The sequence below is a fragment of the Halichoerus grypus genome, chromosome 7, assembly GCF_964656455.1.
Source record: "Halichoerus grypus chromosome 7, mHalGry1.hap1.1, whole genome shotgun sequence".
NCBI lineage: Eukaryota > Metazoa > Chordata > Mammalia > Carnivora > Phocidae > Halichoerus > Halichoerus grypus.
The window spans coordinates 43,491,267-43,510,730 of NC_135718.1; the positions used below are offsets into that span (position 1 = coordinate 43,491,267).

A 19,464-nucleotide genomic window follows, 5' to 3' on the forward strand; every position below is an offset into this window, starting at 1 on the left:
ACTTTGCATTGCTAGTGACCGTGTGCTTTCACATGCACCCTCTTTCGCAGCTCCCAGGTCATGCTGGGTGCTGCCCCAGTGTCCCTTCGGGGGTCACACCACCCTGAGAGCTGTTGCGCTGTTGTGGGTGCAAACTGTTTTATATCTCCCCTACAATGTTAAACACCCCACACCTTCCAGTCCTTTTCAGGGTGGTCAGGCAGAGAGTGGTCTCCCTACCTCGACTCTCGGTTTATGCTGACCGGAGCTGAGAGACCCTTCTGGACTCACTGACCATAACCAGTCTCCCCTGTTCTTTCTGAGTCTCCTGGAATCCTGAGACCACAATCATCCACCTAGAATTCTGCCCTATTCATCCCCTGCCCTTTTCAGAAAGGGGTGTCTTTCACTAGAGCAGATTTCCAAGGGTCCTGATTTTTTGCACCGGTGTTATATCACTTTCCGGTGGCCGGCTTATGGAGGTTCTCTCCCCCCCTCCATTTATCTTCTGATATTTACCCCGAAGATTCAAGGTTCCATACCTCTTCCCTTGCAAAAAGTAGTCGTTTTTTTGCTTGTAGAGATCCAGATAAATCTTCTTACATCTCAGGTTGAATTCGCATGTGTTTGGAATGGTTTGATAGATATCAAGCTAAATTCAAGGGACCAGATGAAACGAGGTCCCCTACCCTGCGACCAACTTGCCCCCCTCATCCCAAAATGTTCTGATTATATCTGTTAAATCCATCTGTCCCAGTGTGTCATTCAAGCCTCGTGCTATTACTGTATTACTATCAATTAGTTCCTTTATGTTTGTTATTAACTGTTTTATGTATTTGGGTGCTCCCATGTTGGGTGCATAAATATTTACTACTGTTATATCTTCTTGTTGGATTGTCCCCTCAATGAATATAGTGTCCTTCTTTATCTCTTGTTACAGTCTTTGTTTTAAAGTCTATTTTGTCTGATGTAAGTACTGCTACCCCGACTTTCTTTTCACATCCATTTGCATGATAAATGTTTCTCCATCCCCTCACTTTCAATCTGCAGGTTTCTTTTGGTCTGAAATGTGTCTCATAGCAGCATATAAATGGGTCTTGTTTTTGTTATCCATTCTGTCACCCTAAGTCTTTTGATTGCCTTTAGTCCATTTACATTCAAAGTAAGTACTGATAGATATGAACTTACTGCCATTTTGTTACTTGTTTTGTGGTTGTTTTATATTCTTCTCTGATCTTTTCTTGCTCTCTTTCACAGTTTGCTGGCTTTCTTTAGTGATATACTCAGATTCCTTTCTCTTTATTTTTTGCGTATCTCTTACTGGGTTTCGATGTGTGGCTACCATTATGTTTGTATGTAACATGTGCATATAGCAGTCTATATTAAGTTAATGGTCACTTAAGTTTTAACCCTTTCTTTACTCTTCTCCTCTCCACATTTTAGGTACATGGTGTTATATTTTACATCCTTTAATTTTGTGAATCCCTTGACTGATTTTTACAGATATACTTATTTTTACTACTTTTATGTGTCCTACTTTTCTTACTCTTACTTATAGTCTGTCCTTTCCACTCAAAGAGTCCCCTATAACATTTCTTGTAGGGCTGGTTTGATGGTCAATAACTCTTTTAGCTTTTGCTTTTCTGAAAAATTCATCATCTTACTTTCTATTCTGAACAACAGTCTTGCTGGATAGAGTATTCTTGGCTGCAGATTTTTCCTTTCAGAACTTTGAATATATCATGCCACTCCCTTCTGGCCTGAAGTTTCTGCTGAAAAATCTGCAGATAGCCTTAGGGGGTCTCTTTTTTTCTCTTGCTGCTTTTAAAATTTTCTCTTTATTACTACTTTTTGCCATTTTAATTACTGTGTCTTGATATGGACCTCCTTGGGTTAATTTTGTTCAGGGATCTCCATACTTCCTGGATCTGGATGTCTGTTTCCTTCCCCAGATTAGGGAAGTTTTCAGCTATTACCTCTTCAGGTAAATTTTCTGCCTCCTTTACTCTCTCTTCTTCTAGGATCCCTATAATATTATGCTTGATGGGAGTCTCTGAGTTCCCTAAGTTCATTCTCATTTTGCATAATTTTTTTTCTCTCACCTGCTCAGCTTGATTACCTTCCATTACTCTGTCTTCCAGGCCACTAATTTATTCTTCTACTTCCTCTAGCCTGCTATTTATTCCATCTAGTTGTATTTTTAATTTCATTTGTTGTGTTCTTTATCTCTGATTGGTTCTTTTTCATCTCTTTGTTAAGGATCTCACTGATGTCTTCCACTCTTTACTCAAATCCGGTGAGTGTCTTTATCATCATTACTTTAAATTCTTTATCAGGCATATTACTTCTGTTTCCCTTAGAAATCTCTTACTGTGGTTCAGTCCTGTTCTTTCATTTGGGACATATTTCTCTGTCTCCTCATTTTGTCTAACTTTCTGAATCTGTTTCTTCATGTCAGGAAAGTCAGCTATGTCTTCTGCTCTTGAAAAGTAGAGCCCGTATGAAGAAGAGGTCCTATAGTACCCTGCACTGCAGTGTCCCCTGCTCCCCAAGCATTTCAAGGGTGAGGGTTCTCCTATGCGTGTTGTGTGTGCCCTGCTATCGTGTCCTGGTCACTTTTTCTTTTAGTCCAGTTGTTTGCAGAAGTTCTCTTTGCCTGCTGTGGGCAGTGTTTGGTCCCTGGCCGGGGTGCACAATTTTAACACCTTGGGCTTCCACAGGGCCTGCTGCCAATGGGTCTGCTGCCAACCCAGCCTTGCAAAATGCCTGGGTCAGGTGACAGTGTTGGCAAGGTTTGTACAGGTCTTCTGGGGGAGGGGATCTGCAGTATTGTGGACTGAGGCAAATATGACTCGGAAGGGCAGATCCCCCAAAGCACGAGGGGTTGGGCAGGGCTTGGTGTTACCAAGTTAAGTAGTGAATGTCAGTACTTGGCTAGTTCACACAGGTGGCCATGTGTTTATGCTGGGGGGTGGAGGAGGCAGATGGTGCCTGCCGTCTCCTTTGTTCCTGTAGAAATCCCTCAGCAATCCCTGCCCCTCTGGGACATGCTCCAAAATAAGTAAACTGCTTTCCCTTACATATGTCCCAGGTGTTTTTCAAACTGCTGCTTCTATACTGTATCTCCGTGGGTTGTCATGCTGTCTCTTTAAGGGCAGGGATTCAACTTCCTCTCATCCTTCAGACTCTCTCAGATCCAAGCTCACTGATTTTTAAAATTCTAGGCTTTAAGTCCCCCTGTTTTAAGAACTCATGAAATTCAGCCCCTCTTGCTTTCAAAGCCAAATGTTATGGGGATTCATCTTCCCCACGCAGGTGTCCCAGTATGATAGTCTGTTTCTCTCCATCTCTGTTCCTGGGGCTCCCTTCCCTCCACAGATGGCTGCAGTCTGTTTCATTCCCAGCCACATCTCCACTCTTCCTACCCTCTTCAATGTGGCTTCCTCTCTACCTTTAGTTATGGAGTTTGTTCTGCCTATCTTCAGGTCATTTTCTGGGTTATTTACACTGATGGGAGTGTTTTCTAGTTGTATCTGTAGGATGAGCTGAGTTTAGGGTCCTCTTGCTCTGCCATCTTCCCAGCTTTCAAAACCTTCACATTTTTGATAAGAAAAGCACTGGAGAGTGATGAACCTGCCAATGTCATTCAGCTAATTAATACTGAAGGCAAACAAAGTCCCCTATCCATATCTTTTTAAGTTATTTTGATTTGAACAAGTGACTTTCCTAGAGTTCCATTACTAAACTAAAGATAGGTGATGAGCTCTTCCAAAATAAATATGATTTCTAGGTTTAATATAGCAACATAACATAGGAGCAATGTCCACAACAGCCAAACTGTGGAAGGAGCTGAGATGCCCTTCAACATATGAATGGATAAAGAAGATGTGGTACATATATACAATGGAATACTATTCAGCCATCAGAAACGATGAATACCCACCATTTGCATAGACATGGATGGAACTGGAGGAGATTATGCTAAGTGAAGTAAGTAAAGCAGAGAAAGACAATTATCATATGGTTTCATTTATATGTGGAACATAAGCAATAGCACGGAGGACCACAGGGGAAGGGAAGGAAATCCAAAAGGGGAGAAATCAGAGAGGGAGATGACCCATGAGAGACTCTGGACTCCAGAAACAAACTGACGGTTTCAGAGGGGAGATGGGTGGGGGCAGGGGTAACAGGGTGATGGGTATTAAGGAGGGCATGTGCTGTGATGAGCACTGGGTGTTATACGTAACTGATGAGTCACTGAACACTACATCAAAAACTAATGATGTACTATATAGTGGCTAACTGAACATAATTTAAAAAAAAAAAACAAAAAAAATGAACATAGCAAATATAGAGAACTTCAAAGCATCTTTTGCTGAAAAGTAATGTTTTCACTTTTCTTCTGTTTTCTTTCTTTAGGATTCTCTTAGATATTTCTAAGATCTTTCTAAAAGTTATTTGCAAGGTAAGATATTGTTCAGGACAACTGGGCCAGTCTCTTCAATAAGTCAGTATAGCAGCAACAAAAAAGAATGGTTCTACATGAAAAGAGACTTAAGAGATGTAACTAGATGTAATGTACAAAGGCACAGGATATTTTTGAAACTAGGGAAATCAGAAGATGGACTGCATATTAGAAGACATTAAGGATTTACTATTAGTTGGTTAAGATGGTAGTATTTCAGCTATAAGCTGTTCTTATTTTTTAAAGAAACATATTAAGACTAACAGAACACTATTAAAACTTCTCAGCATAAAAAGCTTTACCTTTTCATTCCTTATTAATCATATATCAATATATAGTGACTTTTCATAATTTTTTCTGTCTTAAATTTATTTTTCTATTGCAACCCCAGCTTTTTTGATGAGAATAATTTCATTCTGTCTCACTCAACCTTTTATGTTCAGCATTATTGTACCATTTTACTTGATCTAAATTTCTCTTATATCCAAAGAAAATTAATGGATTTTGCATTAAATCCTCAATGAAACTAAGGGAGATAAGACCATTTTCATTTACTGCTATATTTATTACATTTGATCTAATTTCTGTCACCTTAGTTCTGCTGTTTTTAGATATCCTTGGTATTTTTCAATTTTCTATGTCTTTTTTAAATTTTATCTTTTGCAAGATACGTTATTCTAACCTAATAGTTATCTTAAAGCATTTCATAAACATTTTATAATTTATGTAAGTATATCAAAATAATTTTTAAAATAATTTTAATATCCATTTGCAGAAGATTAAAACTTCAGTACGACTTCTTCAGGATACTCATTTCCTTCCTCAAACCTGTATTTTACTTAATGTAAACATTTTCAAGAATTTAATAGTAATTTAAAATTTTAAAAACTAAAAACTTTCAATTTCAAGAAAATAAAAATGTATAAATTCAGAAAGTCCAACATTCAAATGATATATAATTACATAAGACGCAATAAATTTTCTCCCATTACTAAGTTTCTCTCATCTAGCCTACCTAAAAATGGTCTTTCCTTTTTTTTTTTTTTAAGATTTTATTTATTTGACAGAGAAGAAGAGAGAGAGAGAGCACGCACACAAGCAGGGGGAGCAGCAAGCAGAAGGAGAAGCAGGTTCCTCACCAAGCAGGGTCCTGGGATCGTCATGACCTGAGCCAAAAGCAGACGCTTAACCGACTGAGCCACGCAGGCACCCCCAAAATGGTTTTCATTTCACTCTTCATTCATTTTAATCTTTACCTAATTTTTTTTCTAAACATTTTATTTATTTGAGAGAGAGAGAGAGAGAGAAGCATGAGCTAGAGGGAAGGGCAGAGGGAGAGGGAGAAGCAGACTCCCTCCTGAGCAGGCAGCCCGATGCGGGGCTTGATCCCAGGACCCTGAGATCATGATCTGAGCCGAAGGCAGACGCTTAACTGACTGAGTCACCCAGGTGCCCCCTTTACCCCCTAATTCTTGAGTTATTTTTAAATCTCTCCCTCAAGTATTTGGAATGCATTATTTTTAAAAAATGCAATTTTACAAAGGCAACTGGATGGAAGGTCTGAAAATTTACCTTGGTATATGAATAAAAATTTGTTTAGATATAAAATATGAGGGCATAACCTTTTTCTGAAGTGCACTACTTGTGCTCTATAATATATTTTTCCAAAATCTGAAGCTTACTTAATATCCTAATGCTGTTTTTCTTCTCCCTGCAAACTGGCTATGGTTTTATCTTTAGTTTTGAAATACAAACATTAGGTCTTATTATTTTCCTTTTTAGTTTTATATTTGGTAGGCCCTCAATTTGTAATATTCATTCATTCATTTTTCAGATTTTTAAGTTTTCTTCATACTCTTAAAACATAACATCTAACTGGCCTTATTATTTATTCATGAATTGGATCTCTGTGATCTGACCTCAGTGGCTCAGAGTTCAGTATATTATATCCTTTATATTCTAAGTGATATTAATATTTTATATTACTAAAAGCTTTGCTATACCAAAATATGCTTTTGACTTCCAACAAAGATTTTCCTTGGCCTGTTGTCATTTTTATGCCATTATGTTGTTATCCTGGCCTTCTAGATTTTATGAACTGAATTATAATTACATTCAAGACAGTGTACATATTGTTTTTATATGAGACTAACATTTGAAATTGTAACAATTATAAAATTACAAAGACCCAAACATGACTCTGAGGGATCACTCAATATCATCCATGGGAAGAAACATTTTCTTGACTACTGTTCACTCTGACAGTCTTACTTACAGAAACTTAACCCTAAAATCCAGTTTAATTTCTGCTTTCAGAGAGAAAAAAAATACTGCTCTCAACTCACCAGGTTCATTTCTTTAACATATATAAAGAAAGACATTTACCCTTCATCAAATAACATGAACGATAAGTTGGTGAATTTCAGAACCTCCAAATAAAGGCCACTGAAAATGGACTGATGAAGACTTTCTTTACACTTTGAATACTTAATATTTAGACAAAACTTTCTTAATATTTAGATTGAAGTAAATCACATACTTTCAGAGTGCATATAATCTAAATATAATACAAGAGTGCAACTTTGAGAGCCAAAAATAAAGTCAAATTTCAATTCTAGCCAGACTTCTATAAAAAACAAGCAAACACATATATTGTGTAGTTTGAAAAGCCTCTACTTTATGTACTATACTATAATACTTACAAGCTGATGTTCTAATAGTTGAATTTTTTCATCTTTTTTCTTTATTTCCTCTTTAAGTTGTTTTATTTCATTTAATAAATCTTCATTCTGAAATATTTAAAAAATTAGCAAGCATTAAATCAACGATGAAGACTGAATAATGAATGGTTTTTGTTAAGGGGAAATTAAAGGGAAAACTCTTCTTAAAAATGCCAGCTATTAACCTATACACAAACAAAATGAACAAAAACCCATTTTGGTCTTCTAAGAATTCATAGTATAGGGGTGCCTGGGTGGCTCAGTCGGTTAAGGGTCTGACTTCAGCTCAGGTCATGATCTTAGGATCCTGGAATTGAGCCCCACGTGGGGCTCCATGCTCAGTGGGAAGTCTGCTTGTCCCTCTTCCTCTGCCCCTCACCCCATTCATGCTCTCTCTGTTTCTATCTCAAATAAATAAATAAAATCTTTATTTATTATTTTTTAAAGATTTTATTTATTTATTTGACAGAGAAAGACACAGCGAGAGAGGGAACACAAGCAGGGGTAGTGGGAGAGGGAGAAGCAGGGAGCCCGACGCAGGGCTTGATCCCAGGACCCTGGGATCATGACCTGAGCCGAAGGCAGATGCTTAATGACTGAGCCACCCAGGCGCCCCATAAATAAAATCTTTAAAAAAAAAGAATTCATAGTGTAATGGAGACCAACATGTGAAAAATGAACAATAACAGCAACACAGCTAACATTGAATACTTTTTAGGTGCTAAGAACAAAGTACTTTTAGATATCTAAGCATTTGATCCTGAGTATGACCCTGAGACCCTGAGGTAGATACTATTATCCCCCTTTGCAGATAAGGAAACAGGGACATAGGTCAATAGTAAAATAAATTACATATAAAACAGTAACTTCAGGTAGATTTAAAGAGATGTATGAGAGTTGCCTATCAAGAACAATGCAGGGCACAACAAACAGAAGAACAGCATAATTAAAGGCACAGAGTCATTTCACAGCTGGTTCAGAAATTAGCAGAAAGATAAATATTCATGGCAGGGTAACAGGAAGATTCTTTTTTTCATGAACCACTTTCCTGAGAACTGCCTGTCAATTTAGTCTATAAGAAATTCCTAATAGTATTAAATGGAAATCTACTGTCAAGCTTATTAAGCAGGAATCCAGTTACATTTCGAAGTGTAAAGTATCATTACCTTATAGTTAGTCCACTGTGTTTACTACTATTCAATTATCCAGAAATATCTACTGAGGAAACAGTATAAGCAAGGAAATAAAAACATATATACGTGAATGATATATCTTTCTAGAGAGAAAAATATGTAAGCAAATAATTATAATATGTTGTTACTGAGCAAAGTATGGCATCTCTTGCAGATACATTGGGAACAAACAAAATATTGCAGTCTCTTTAACAAGAGATCAGGAACAGACATTTTACAAAGGCTTTAATACATATAAGCATCACAAAAATGGGGAAGAAAAGATTTTTGTAATGCTGTTATGTATACTGCAATTGAACAAGACTGTTTATTATATATAAAAAATGATTTCCAGTTGAATTTAAAGAGTTTAATTTTTTTAATCATAAATCAAGACCAAAAAAAGAGAGAATCGGATTGCAGATCGTGAAGGATACACTTTTAAGCTATGTGGCAAATGAAGCTATTAAGAAATGATAAGTATATTTGACTATATAAAATTTTAAAGTATCTATACAATTATCATTGAAGTTAAAAGCTGGTGAAAACCTATCCAATTATGACAAAGGATTTATACTCAAGTATATTAAGAGCCTGTTCAAACATACAGATCATTTTCTAGGCCCCAAGACAAATAAACCAGTTCTTACAAATATACAGATAACTGGTAAAATGTTCTATATGACTTGTTGAAGAAATACAAATTCAAGTACTAAGGTATTATTTTATAGGTATTAAGTTGGGGGGAGAAATATTCAATGTGATTAACAAAATTGCAGGAAAAAACGGTACATTATCAGACATCAAAACTGGCCTTTCTGGACAAACATATGGCTGTACATAGAAGAGTCATAAAAATGCTTGCACTCTGCTTCAGTTGTCCCACTCCTGGAAACTATGCCAAAGAAACAATGTGAGTTTTAGATATACTATTAGAGGTACCTGTGGGAGGGGCACAGTGGAAATGTCCAGTAGGCAAGTGGATCACCAAGTATGAAAGAGATAAATTTATAATTGTCCAAAAAGGGGGCAACTGAAATAAAATGTAGCAATTTGATGAAATACTATGTAGCCATCATTCAGTCACTGCTAGGTCCTGCCAGTGTTGGAAGAAACAGACCTGAAAATGAAATCCAAATACAATGTGATAACGTATTAATGACCAACATGTACATAGTACTTAACTTTATTTATGACAGGCACTGCTCTAAGGATTTTACACATAATGATGGGCAAAAACATATCAGGAAATGCGTAACTCCAGTGAAGTTTTAAAGGATGAGTAAAAAGTTCTGAAGACACCAAAGTGTGTCAGGCTTTGGATTTTAGAGTAAGAGAGTCTCAGTATCATACAACAAGACAGAGATGAAGGCAAGCATAGCATATTTGGAGAATTACAAGCAGTGATGTTGTCGCACAAAGGCTATAGTGAACAGTGGGTACCAATGTGGTTAGTAAACTGGGCAAGGGCTAAATTATAGAGGGCCATGAACATCAAGCATGGCCTAATAAGCCAGGGGAGTGACAGTGCATTTGAGATGTCTCTGACAGCTGTTTAGACAACAAACTTGACAACAACAACAAAATTAGACTAGGGAACTTGTTACCAAGATGTTGTAATACTTCAGATGACAGTAGGAGCCTGACCCAAGAGAGTGATAATAGGGAGAAAAAGGAAGAGCAGGAATGAAAATTAGGAGATACTGGTGATTGACTCCATGTGAAAGAGCACAAGGGGCAGTCAAGAGTGATTACCTATATTTCTAGCTTGGGTGATATGGTGATTAGTTGTGCCACCAAAAGATATGGAGATTAAAAGAGGAGAAATACATCCAAAGAGGAATATTTGTGAGTTTCAGATATACTATTAGAGGTACCTGTGGGAGGGACACAGTGGAAATGTCCAGTAGGCAAGTGGATCACCAAGTATGAAAGAGAAATTGTATAGTTATCAACACATATGTCATATATGAAATCACGACAGTAAAAAGTTCAGAGAGAAATGGACAAAATATATAAATCTCTATTCTAAAGAAGAGAAGGAACCTACGAAGGAAATGGGAATATGGAAAAATGTTGAGGAGTGTAAGAAATTTTAGAGAGAAGTGACAGAAAAATAAAGGATAAACCTTTTAAGACAACAGTCACACCAAATGTTTATAGCATTAAAACAAGTAGCTGCTTTCATCTTTCCAGGCTTCCATGTTAACTGGAAAAAGGTTTAAGGAGAGTCAAGGAAAAGTTTATTTGGTTTACTGAATTTATGATACAGAAATTTATAAACTGAGAATGAAGAGAAAGTAGAGAAAGCACAGAGAAGAGAGATGAGAGAGGAGGAGCTAGTTAGGTCCTTAACAGCAGCAGAAGATAGTCAAGAACCTAACAAAGGATGGTCTTCCACAGCATAGTGGCCATTTTTGTCCTATAACTGGAACAAAGTGAATGAGAATGATAACAGACATAGGTAAGTCAGAAGGCAGAAACGAAGGTAGCAGATCTTACTTGATGAACACAAGGCCACCTACAGAAACTGAGAAGAGTGGCTAAGAATGAGGCTTGAAGAGAGTGGTCAATGTTGAGACTAGCTCATCAGGGGAATGGGAGAGGGAGCTGTCCTGAGATAAAAGACAGATTAGAGATATGGCAGGTCCAGTGGAGATTTTAGACCCTAAATTTGCAATGACACAAGTCGCCATATTTGTATGCTAAACCATCTTGGATGAACAGGGGACATAACTGGGAATTTGATGATCACAGTGCAAGAGAGTCCAGTGTACTGGAGACAGTATCTCACCTTGGGAAAGAAGGAAGACTAGGAACTACCTGCTTGGAAGGAAATGGAATAGGGACAAGAAATAAATACCATGTAACAATATATTTATCATGTAACATTAAATATATAGACAAACTGGAAAGGAACACAGAAAAAAATAGACACTAGTTGTGTAAAAAAGTTGGAATTAAATTTTTTTCTTTAAAAATTATTTCTTTATTTGTAAAAGTTTTTCGCAAAAAAGAATGCAGGAAAAGTCAACTTTACTTTAAAAATGTCAGTCACAAAACTTAAAATTGAGAGATGATCAGAGACCATCTAAGTCAATGGTTCTCAACTGGTATATATGTAAAGGTTTTTTAAAAAAAGAGATGTCCTACTGCAGACCTGCTGATTTAGAATACTATACATACCCACAATAGGATGGAAGCACAGAGATGGGAAGAGATTTGTGCAAAAACAGGTAAGATAGATAACATGTTGAAAAACCAAGACTAGATAACCAGATGTGACCATTAATCCTATATTCTTTTGATTTTGGTTGTTTTATATACAATCTTGTTGCCAATAAGTCACCCTACATCCTATGAGAAAATTATGCTTTTCTGACCTCTAATACCAGCTGTTGGCTACTTGACTTGATTTGGAAGTGAAATACGCAACATGCAAGCAGAATCCACACGTGGTTCTGCCAATGCTCTTTTCCCTCAGGTACAAAGACATGTCCCAGGATAGGGGCTGATCCTTCAGCTTGGGTCCCAGAATGAAGAAGAAGCATAGAGTCCCAGCTGATATCTAGCCAATATGTAACATATAGAAAAATAACAAGTGAGAAATACATTCTTGTCATTGTAAGCCACCAGTATTTCAAGATTATTTGTTGACTAGCAAACCCTGAAAATAGAATGTAAAAGAAAAAAATAATTTTACTTGGAAACATTAAACCAAGAATGCTTTAGTGTGCTTAAGAAATAGTACTTCAGAAATAACTGCAAAAGAAAAGAGCTTTCTTTTTTTTTAAAAAGATTTTATTTATTTATTTGAGAGAGAGGGGGAGAGATTGAGAGAAGGAGTGGGGGGAGGGGCAGAGGGAGAAGCAGACTCCCTGCAGAGCAGGAAGCCAAACGCAGGACTCGATCCCAGGACCCTGCGATCATGACCTGAGCTGAAGGCAGACGCTTAACTGACTGAGCCACCCAGGTACCCAGAAAAAAGTTTTTTCCAACTAAAAATGAAAATTATAAAAAATATACTTTCAAAAACTAAAATGCATCCGTTTTCTATAATTATACTTTTAAACATGAAAAAAGATAAATTAATTTCATTTTCTGTATATTTCAATGTTGTGATTATATATGAGGAGTACCTGTTAATCATTTAAATTGGTAGTTATATTTTAAAAACTGCTATTCATAATTATCGAAAAGAATTTAAAAATTTAATAATTTCTTGATTTTTTTTTAAGAAAAAGAATCCCGCACCAGTAATAGACAAATAATTATCCAAATGATAAAATAAATTCAAATTAAAGTACCACCGTGATATCATTTTAACTTAATAAGGTAGCAAAAGTTAAAAACAGACCTGATTAAAACTCAACACAGCAAAGCTTCAGGTTTTAACACATTTATTATTAAATGTTTTAACTGTTACTGCTTTATAATTTTAGTAATAAAAAAGAATTTTGAAAAATTTAGATGACTCCTAATCGTACCTTATATATTTGATCACCATCTTCTGGTTCTGGACTGGACGGCAAAGAGAGTTGAGTATCATGCAATGAACCACTTCCATCATGCTGTCAGAAGAGAAGGAAAACATGAGATTAATACAGTATCTGCAGACACTCATTTCAACCTGAATTCACCCCAACCAAATGCTAGCATGGCAAAGAACCAACAGGAAATAAGATTTCAGAAATCTTTTCATCCCTATGCACAGGTAGAATAAAATGTGGAAGAGGGAAAAAGAGAGCTAGGGCAAGAATAATTTGTGGAAATAAATAAGATACTACATGAGTGGATGAAGCAAAAAGCCACTCAAAGTTTTAGAGTGGGAAAAGGAATATGGAAAATTTCCTAGAAAATTTGAAGATTAACTCACCTACAAAAAATACAAAATGAAAGTCAAATTAAATCTGTTTTAGTTTAGATATAGTTTTTTGAGTATTTTTTCTTTTTAGTCAGAAACAATAACCCAACAAGGCGTGGCCACAAAAATCATTTGATTAAAAATACTAGACAGGGGTATACATATTGCGTGTATACCCCTTCATATTTATATGAAGCCTGAGAGCAGGAAAAACTAATTTATTGTGCTATAAATCAGAACAGGGGTTGACTCAGGGGAAAGGGGCTACTGACTGGGAAAGAGCATTAGCAAATCTACTAGGATGCTGGAAATGTCTTGACTGTATGATGGTTATGTGGGTAAGTACATATGAAAAGTTCAAGTTGTACACTTACGACTGGTATACCTTAAGCACCTTACTGGGATGTATGCTACACTTCAACAGAAGTTGAAAAAATTAAACTCTCATCCTTAAATGCAATAACGAAAATGACAAGATAAGAATTGAGGCCTACCCCTTGCTGAACTGGTTAGGAACAACCAACTAAGAAATGGCATGTTAAATAACTCACAGACAACTTTGAGAAAGATGAACCAGTAAAGAATATGCCTGGGATGATGGTGAGGGACTGAGCCCCTGACCAAGGCAGCACAAGTGTGGCTGGACACCTGGTTTGTTCAGATGGTACCTAGCTGCCTTGGGACACCCACTCAATCAACAACCTTTAAGAGTGCTACCATCATAATCCTCCTCAGACATATCTGTCCTGAGGAAGTCTAGGCCATAGACATGTCCTGTATTAAAAGAAGAATGTTAAAGTAGAAGACATAGCATGTAGGTCATTTTCTTCTTTATTTACTATACTATACACCCACTGAGTCAGAATCTTTAGGTATGGGGTCTACAAATGTGTATTTAGTAAAGTTCAATAGGTAATATTGATTGACAGCAAAAAATAAGCATTTGTCAAATTTCTACAATAAATAAATTATATTTTTTGGAGATTAAGAATTTGACCTGAGAGTGAAGGCAATGTCCTAATGAATAACTAAGTGTCTTTAGAATGCCACGTTAAATGTTTAAAATAAAAAAGAAAGAAATTTTACAAGATTCATCTCAGTAAAAGTTCATCTCTGCTGTAAATACCTTGACATATAAAAACAGTCCTACATATAACTATATATTTGAGAAAAGAGGAGCTGTAAAATCTGGCTTATTTTCAAACATCTCCGTTATCATCTTCCTGCCCACTACAAAGCAGGAACCCCAAAGAATGGGACACAACACAAGTATACACCACTTTTGTCTTGCACATGGTCATAGCTGTGGAAAGTAAGTAGCAGAACAGGAAAAATAAAACATCAGCTTTCAGGGTGAAGGAACAAAAAGGGGATCCCCAGGTAAAGAGAAAACATCAGGGAGACCATGAAGTACCAGCTCAGGGAAGTGACTCCAGAAAGCTGTATGTAACTTTCTAGGTTCACCCCTCAGCAGCACTTTGGCTTCAATCTGATCCTAAACAGTACATCAAAGACTTTGAGAAATAAACTAAGACCATCGCCCAGACCTAATCTAGCCTCTGAAAGATGTATACTAAGAACAGATCTGACAAGCATGGCAAAGGCTTTGAAATAGAACTGACATTACAACCACAATCCAAAGGTAGCTGGCTAGTTGTAAATTATAGCCTGAATCCAACCAGAGTGTTTACCTGCTTTAGAATTAAAACCAAAACCAAAACCAAAAACCCCAAAAATCCCACAGTATTCTCCATATCATTTAAACAAAATTAAGTGTCTCATAACAAAACATGCAAAGATCTAAGATACAATCCAAAACTACTCAACCTACAAACAACAAGGAAAATCTCAACTCACACAGGAAAAGACAATCAACAAACACCAATGCCACAACAAGACAGAGGCTGGAATTAATTGAAAGAGATTTTAAAAGGGCTATTATAAAAATTCTGTAAAAGTAAAAGAGAACTCTTGAAGGGGATAGAAAAGAGAAAGTCTCAGCGAAGAAACAGAATATATAAAGTGGAAACACATGCAAACTTTAAAACTGAAAAGATTCAATAGCCAAATTTTAAAATGCACTAGCAGGACTGAATACCAGCACTTGAGATGACAGATTGAACTTGAAGACAGATCAACAGAAATCATGCAATCTGAGCCATGAAAAGAAAAAAGACCAGGGGGAAAAAAACAGAGCCTGCTGAGGGAGCTATGGGACAAAAACGAATTAAACCATTAAAGTCACAGAAGGAAGGGTAGAGGGCAGAAAAAAATGTTTGAAGAAATAATGGATATATACACCTCAAACTTGGTGAAAGACATAAATCTACATATTTGAGAATCGCAATTTAAAAGACTAGAAAACGCAAAGCATGCTCTCTGAACATAAGGGAATTTAACTAGAAATCTTCAAACTCTTGGAAAGTAAACAACAAACTTCTAAATCATCCATAGGTCAAAGAAGAAACCTGAAGGCAAATAAGGAATTATTTTGATTTGAAGGAAAATGAAGATACCACATTATCAAAATTTGTGGAATTCAAATAAGGCAATGCTTAGAGGGAAAATTACTGTATGAGATGCTTATATTAATACAAAGGTGTCAAATCCACAACTGGAGCAAAATAAACCCAGAACAAGCAGAAAGAAAAAAATAATAAAGAGCAGAAATTAATGAAATTGAAAATCAAGAAATAGAAAGAAACCAAAAACTGGTTATCTGATAATTGCAAAACTGCCAAAGAACAAAATAGAAGGCACAAATCAGACACATACCAGGACACAGAAAACATACATCAGGAATGAAAGCAGGGATATCACTACAGATGTCTCAGGCATTAAAAGTAAATAAGGCAATAATACTATGAGTGACTCTATGCACACAAATTTGACAACTTACATGTAATGGAGAATTACTCAAAAACCAGACTATCAAAACTCACCCCAAATGAAATGGACAGCCTGAGGAGATCTGTGATTATTAATAAATTTAATTCATAATTTAAACCTTCTGTAAAAGAAATATTGAAAGCCAGATGTTTTCCTAGCAAATTCTTCCAAAGTTTAAAGGAATAATATCAGTTCTATATAATCTCTTACAGAAAACATAAATCAAATTAAATTAGAAAATTAATCAAGTTAATGAGCCTTGGGGTGCCTGTATGGCTCAGTCGATTGAGCATCCAAATCTTGATTTCGGCTGGGGACATGATCTCAGGGTTATGAGATTGAGCCTGCTTAAGATTCTCCCTCTCCCTCTGCCTCTCCCCTATCCTGGTAAAAAAAAAAAAAAAAAAAAAAAAATGAGGCTAGTACTTTCCTGATACCAAACAAAGATAGTGTAAGAAGACTTCTAGATCGGGGCACCGGGGTGGCTCAGTCAGTTAAGCATCCGACTCCTGATTTCGGCTCAGGTCATAATCACAGGGTTGCGAGATGGAGCCCCGTGTGAGGCTCATGCTGGGCGTGGGGCCTGCTTAAGATTCTCTCTTCCTCTCCCTCTGCCCCTCCCCACTCCTTTCTCCCTCTCTAAAGAAAAGAAAAAAAAAATAAAGAAAAAATGCTCTCTGAACATAAGGGAATTTAACTAATAATTGACTTATAGATCAATATCCTTCATGAAAAGTCCTAAGGACACAAAAGTCCTTAACAAAACATCTTTAAATCAAATTCAACAATATGTAAAAAGGAAAAAAAGATCGTAAACAAGTGGAGTTGATCCTTGGAATGTAAAGCTTATTCAATAGTTAAAAAGCAATGTGATTCCACATATCAAGAGATATCTATATTATTACGCCAACAGACAAAGAAAACATTTCTGCCAAAATTCAACATCCATATTCATGACAAAAACTCAGCAAACTAGGAATAGAAGGGAACTTGCTCAACCTGATAAAATCTATCTTAAAAAACCCTGAAATTAATATCATATTAAGTGAAAGACTGAATGTTTTACCCCTAAAACCAGGAACAGGTATTCTATTATCTAGAGTTTCTACCCAGTGCAATAAGGCAAGAAAAATAGAAATAAAAAAGACAAGTAGGAAAAGAAGAAATGAAATCATCTCCATTCAGTAATATAATTTTAGCCATAGCAATTCCCAAGTTATCTATAACACTACTATTAGAACTAATACCTGAATTTAGGAAAGTCACAATATACAAGGTCAATATACAAAAATCTACCATTTCTATGCTAAAGAACTGAAAATTGAAATAAAAAAATTACTTCTATTTACATTAAACCAAAATCCAAGAAATAAAAAACAATCAAAACTAAAAAAAAAAAATCAAAATCAAAACTTCTAAAAAAAAAAAAGAAATGTTTGGGTACAAATCTAACAAAACAGATAAACTCTCTATATAAAACAAAAAAAAATCAATGAAAGAAATCAAAGCTGACTTATATAAATTGAGAGGCATATTCTGTTAATGAATTTAAAGACTCAGTATTTTTGAAATGTCAATTCTCTTCCAAATTCAACTACAGATCAGTGCCCTCCCCCAATTCCCAGCAGAATTTTTTGCAGAAATAGAAAAGCTGCTTCTAAAATTTATACCATAAGGTAATAGAACTAAAACAGCCAAACACTTTTAAAAATAAAGCTGGGAGATACCATATTACTTCAAGGCTTAGTATAAAGCTATAGTAATCAAGGGAATGTGGTATTGGCAAAAGGACAAACATTGATCAAAGAAACGAAAGAGTCCAGAAATAGACCCACATATATGTTCAAAGGCATTTTTGACAAACGTACCAAAGCAATTCAACAAAGAAAGGATAGTCTTTTCAACAAATGGTACTAGAACACCCATCCATATACATTAAAATTAACTTCATTCATACCTCACACCATATACAAAAATTCTCAAAACAGTCTGTAGACCTAAATGTTAAACTTAAAACATTCTCCAAATAAACAGAAAATCTTCGTAACCTTGGGTTGGGCAAAGATTTCTTAAATATGATACTGCAGAAATGACCATAAAAAAACTGACAAATTTGACTTCAAGAGAAGAACTTCTGCTCTTTACAAAATGATTAACAAAATAAAAAGAGAAGCTATGAACTGGGAGAAAATATTTGCAATAATTCAGGTAAAATACTGAGCATAGTGTGTATCTCATAGAGAGCATTTATAAATTGTTAGCTACTTTTTAAACAATAGCGACAGTAAAAATAATGATAATGTGAAGATCTAGGGTTTTTTACGGACTTCGTTAACTCAGAATTGTACATAGCTGCCTAAAAAGCAAATTTCACATGCCTGCTTAAGTACTTATATACATAAATACATAAAGAACTATCAAAAATCAATAAAACAGACAACATTTTGTTTATGGGCAAAATAACAGACAACAAAGAAGATACACAAATAGTAAATAAGTACATGCAAATATGCTCAAAATCACTAGTCATTAGGCAAATGCAAATTAAAACCACAGTGAGATACCATTACATGTCTCTGTGAAGGGCTTCTGAAAAACACCCAGGCACAGGCAAGGATGCAAAACAGCTGTGACTTCCATTAATCACTGGTAGGAATACAAAATCAGACAGCCACTTTGGAAAACAGTTCGGCAATTTCTTAAGTTAAATATATACTTACCATAAAACCCAGAAATCCTACACGAAGGCACTTACCCAAGAGAAATGAAAACATGTACACATGAAAATCTGTGCATAAATGTTTATAGAAAGCTTTATTCATAAATGCCCCAAACTGGAAAGTGACACAAATAACCTTCGACTGGTAAATGGATAAACAAACTATGATACATGCATACAATGGAATACTACTCAGCAATAAGCAGGAATAAATTAGTGATATGAGGACAGCATGAATGAATTTGAAATTAATTATGGTAAGTGAAAAAAGCCAGACTCAAAGGACTATATATGATTCCATTTATATGACAGTCTTGAAAAGGCAAAACTACAGAGACATAAAAAAAGATCAGAGGTTGCCAGGAGCTAGCAGTGGGTGTAAGGATTGACTGTAAAAGTTAAAAAGGGGGGGGGGGTGGAATTTTGGGGATGATTGTAATACCTGTGCAATTGTACAGATTTGTCAAGCTCACAGACCATACAACAAAAAAGGCTGAATTTTAGTGCATGTAAGATATACCTCAAAAGAGCTGTACTAGATTGAATAGTGTCCTCCTAGAAATTCATGCCAATCCAAAACTTGGGAATGTGTCTTCATTTGGAAATAGGGTTTTTGCAAATGTAATCAAGTTGAGGTCATAATGGATTAGCATCAA

General features: G+C 35.8%; 1 protein-coding gene across 11 annotated transcripts in view; it reads right to left on the reverse strand.

Moving 5' to 3' along the window:
- CCSER2 (coiled-coil serine rich protein 2) overlaps window positions 1-19,464 on the reverse strand; it is a 191,255-nt gene that overhangs the window by 43,954 nt on the left and 127,837 nt on the right. For all 11 annotated transcript variants that reach the window (XR_013449713.1, XM_036103961.2, XM_078077490.1 and 8 more), the window contains 2 exons: window positions 12,824-12,907; window positions 7,147-7,233 (listed from right to left, as the gene is read on the reverse strand). Coding sequence is in view for 10 of the 11 variants with exons in the window: in XM_036103961.2 (XP_035959854.1) it covers window positions 7,147-7,233; window positions 12,824-12,907 (171 nt within the window). In the remaining variant the exon portion in view is untranslated. The remainder of the gene's footprint in view (window positions 1-7,146; window positions 7,234-12,823; window positions 12,908-19,464) is intronic.